This window comes from Perna viridis, chromosome 7 (assembly GCF_037379345.1).
Source record: "Perna viridis isolate PV_CMFRI_1.1 ecotype Kerala chromosome 7, ASM3737934v1, whole genome shotgun sequence".
NCBI lineage: Eukaryota > Metazoa > Mollusca > Bivalvia > Mytilida > Mytilidae > Perna > Perna viridis.
This window is the reverse complement of record NC_142451.1, coordinates 37273780-37277497: the sequence shown is the minus strand read 5'-3', so window position 1 is coordinate 37277497 and position 3718 is coordinate 37273780. Positions and strand designations below refer to the sequence as shown.

Here is a 3718-nt window from a genome sequence, read left to right as displayed (position 1 = left end):
ATTTTGACTACTTTTAATCATAATACACACAAATAATGCACTTACAATGCATATGTCTAAATTCAGTGTGTTTTTGGTACTACCTAGGGGGATGGCTATTTGACCCGGAAGTGGTTAGTGAGACCTATTGCATATCATAGAGAGCTTTTATGTAACTCTATGGCTTGGGGTACCAGTCTTGCATTTTATATCCCTTAGCATGTGGACTAAAAACATGGAGGATATGAAAATATAGCGAGTTTTCCTCTTGTCTCCTTACAAACTAATGTTTTGTAAAAAAAAATATGAACAATGACTTATAAAATATAGCAATCACTCACACAATTACATTAAAAACAATTTCCACTGAGAAGGTTAGTTTATAGTTACAGTTCAGGACTAAATTTCTACAAAATCTGACAGAAAATCTGAATATTGGTAAATTCAACGCATTTGTTTCTGTCCTTCGAATGAGAGAATTATCAAAAGTCGTTATGTTTTCTTATTTGTAAAGGATTCAAGTCTGCAAAATCACAATTAAATCATTCAACACGTTATGATTTATTTTCATTTGTTTACTGATTTAAATATCAAAATAATATTTGACTACTTTATATACTTAAGTTTTATATGAAAAAAAACCACCATAGTTTTTTCTTGACGCATCAAAATATGCCTAGTAGGGATGAAATAATGACTATGAACTCATAGCATAGCTAATATATTTGCCTATAAGAATATACAACAAATTTGTTTGGTTTGATTATTACAGTTCCGTTTTATTAGAAGTAGTCTTTTTTGTCCAACATTGAGATATTATTATTACGTTTGAGATTGGGTACTATATAAAAATTAGAATAGCAATATTTTCCTTTCACCAAAATTAAACTTAAAGTTCCTTCAAGTTTCCTTCCGAAACAAATTATTTATTTGGATCAAAAATTATTCATCCATGTTCATGCATGTTCACCTCGATATTGAGGATTTTTCATTTACCACGATCGGAATCATCAGTGCCATAAAATCCCTGATCCCCATTATACTGATATTTATATCCATAGTCTTGGTCTTTGTCTTTGTATCCGAAGTATTGGTCGGCGCCTTTGTATCCGTAGTATTTGTCTGTGTCTTTGTATCCATATTTTTTGTCAGTGTCTTTATATCCATAGTATTTATCTGTGTCTTTATATCCATAGTATTTGTCTGTGTCTTTGTATCCATAATATTTGTCTGTGTCTTTATATCCGTAGTATTTGTATTTGTAGTCATTGCCCCCATAGTATCCGTTATCGTCTTTGTAATCATACTTGCCCTGAACGTAATCTGAAATGGTGTAGTTATTTCTGTTATTCATACATATTTTACGTTTCCGTATTTACTTCTGGGTAACAGATAAACAGCAAATATTTGGGCATATGTTTAAGAAAGAAAATGATATAATTATACGGAGGATCGAATCGTAAAAGCAGCAGCTCTTGTTTTCTGATCTTTTAGTCATATTGTTATGTCATGGGTTGTGATACTTTGTACTTGTCTTTTCCTGAATTAAGTGTGTTTGAATTAAAGAAAAATATAAACTACTTAACACTTGAAACGGTTATTTTATTTATTATTATATAAATAGCAGTGATATACCAAATTTTCACGGTGTTATAATGTACGATAATTCTCATTGTGAAATATAAATTGGTAATTTCACTCTTAGACATTATCCCATCGAAACGTCACAAAACGTCACAACACGAATATCAATCCGCAATCCACAAAATTTATAATTTAAGTTGAAACTACACGTTTAATCAATGTGTTCTTCAGCACTTGTGATCATATTTTTCGTGATTGATTAGGACCAATTTATTATTATTTGTTGCTTAGTGATACAAATGTAATTTTTTTTCATGTAACTTTTCATGTGAAATACACTTCAAATGAAATTCGCAAGAAACTTACATTATTTTCAGATTAAAATTCATTTAACATGCACTACATTGGGAAAGTTCACATGAATTTAATGTGAATGCTCGTTTTTCCCCGCATTTCATTTTAATTCTGCCATAAATTTTATTTGCTCAATTCAGGTGAAAATCACATGAATTTGGTGTGAAAATCGTGTGAAATAATTCGCTTGTGTAATTGTGATTCAGTTTTTTATTATCAACAATACAGTCAACCTACAATCATTAGTTAGGAAGTGCCATTTCTTATCCAAGACGGTTTTTCCAGATAAAATATGATACCAATAAAAGTTACTTATATGAAAATACTATTTAATATATTAAAAGCTTTAGCGTTTGTTATACTTACCTTGTCCCTGGACAGAGACACCAACCATTAAAATAACTACCAATGTCAAATACATTCTGAAACTCTGCTACGCAGTGGATGGTTTAGTCGTGGTCCCATTGGTTTATAAACGTTCACATTTCCGTCTCGTTTAACAATTTATTCAAGCTATGATTCCAATTGCCGGGAATTTGGGTTTCAAAAAACCTTTAATTTGAAGCGGAATAGAAGAAAGTAAATTATATGAAAAAATTCAATTGAAATATTATAAGTTTTATAAAATAATATAAATCACTTCTATGCACTGAACTTTCAGATTTTTTGTACAGCGCATTCAGGTACAATAATACAATGTTACGTAATAGCTTTATCGTTTTACTTTAATATTTCAACATGGCCATTAACCGCAATATCAAACAGTTTTTTCTGCAATACGAAATATGAATTAATTCTCTTATAAAGTAAAATTATGCGTCCGATGGAATTTCATTAAAGAATTTAACAGGTAAAAATCTTCGAAAAACATTTAGCTAGCATAAATATCTTTACTGTACTAGGAGATGGTAAGAAAATATTTCTGTGCTTGACTCAGCAAGAACATGATGTTTGTAAGTCTCCTGGTCGACAACTTTCTCATTGTTTCGTTTTGTACAAGCAAAGACCAGTCATTATTTACTACAAAACAGTGATTAGTAAAAAAGCCGCTTTAAATATTATACATTTCCAGTTAATCTAGAGGTAAAAGTATGCCGATTGATAACATAAAGTTCTTTTTTTTGTAAAAAACAATCATGGTAGTGTGTATTTCAAACATGCTTAAAATATACATGAATTTTCTCCCGAATTATATTAGCGCATTTTTGTCAGGCATCTATGGACGCATTACATGGAGATAAATCCATGCCATTCGATTTAATATGGACGAAACAGAGACATCACTGAAAATGAAAGGAATTTCGGCATTGTAGCAGCAAAATCACAATCGACGAGTTAATTTTGTCGACCTTTAAACTTTTGAAATAATGATATTGATTTTGGGGCATTATAACAAGAACAACACCAATATCAATCAAAGTACTCATGTACTGAATCAATTTATATCGATCGTTTGAATTTTTATGCCTCAAATAATCGTAAATTGCAAAAATTGGGATAAAAGGAAAGTACGGGGATCGAATTCAAACCTAAATACATAGAAATAAATAAGTACAGTACTGATAAAAGGTTAGAGGTCAACTATTGGATCGTTGTTTATACAAACCAAATTTAGCGGCATATTTAGTTCCTAGTAAAAGTTGTTTATTTGGTTTGTTTATTGGCGTAAATAACATGGAATTAAATTTGATATATTAGAAATACCTACGAAGTGGAACTAACTATCTGCATTTGAACCTTAATGGGGAATGCCAATGGGACTATTTTCCTGCTGTAGTGTAAGATAATTGCAGATGCTATC

At 30.6% G+C, this 3718-nt stretch overlaps 1 protein-coding gene across 1 annotated transcript; it reads right to left on the bottom strand.

The window, feature by feature from the left end:
* Positions 1-884: 884 nt before the first annotated feature.
* Positions 885-2443, bottom strand: LOC148612542 (uncharacterized). Its single transcript, XM_088594095.1, has 2 exons — positions 2284-2443; positions 885-1302 (listed from the first exon to the last, which is right to left on the bottom strand). The coding sequence occupies exons 1-2, from the start codon at positions 2336-2338 to the stop codon at positions 968-970; spliced, it is 390 nt and encodes a 129-aa protein (XP_088450221.1). The 5' UTR covers positions 2339-2443; the 3' UTR covers positions 885-967.
* Positions 2444-3718: the final 1275 nt, after the last annotated feature.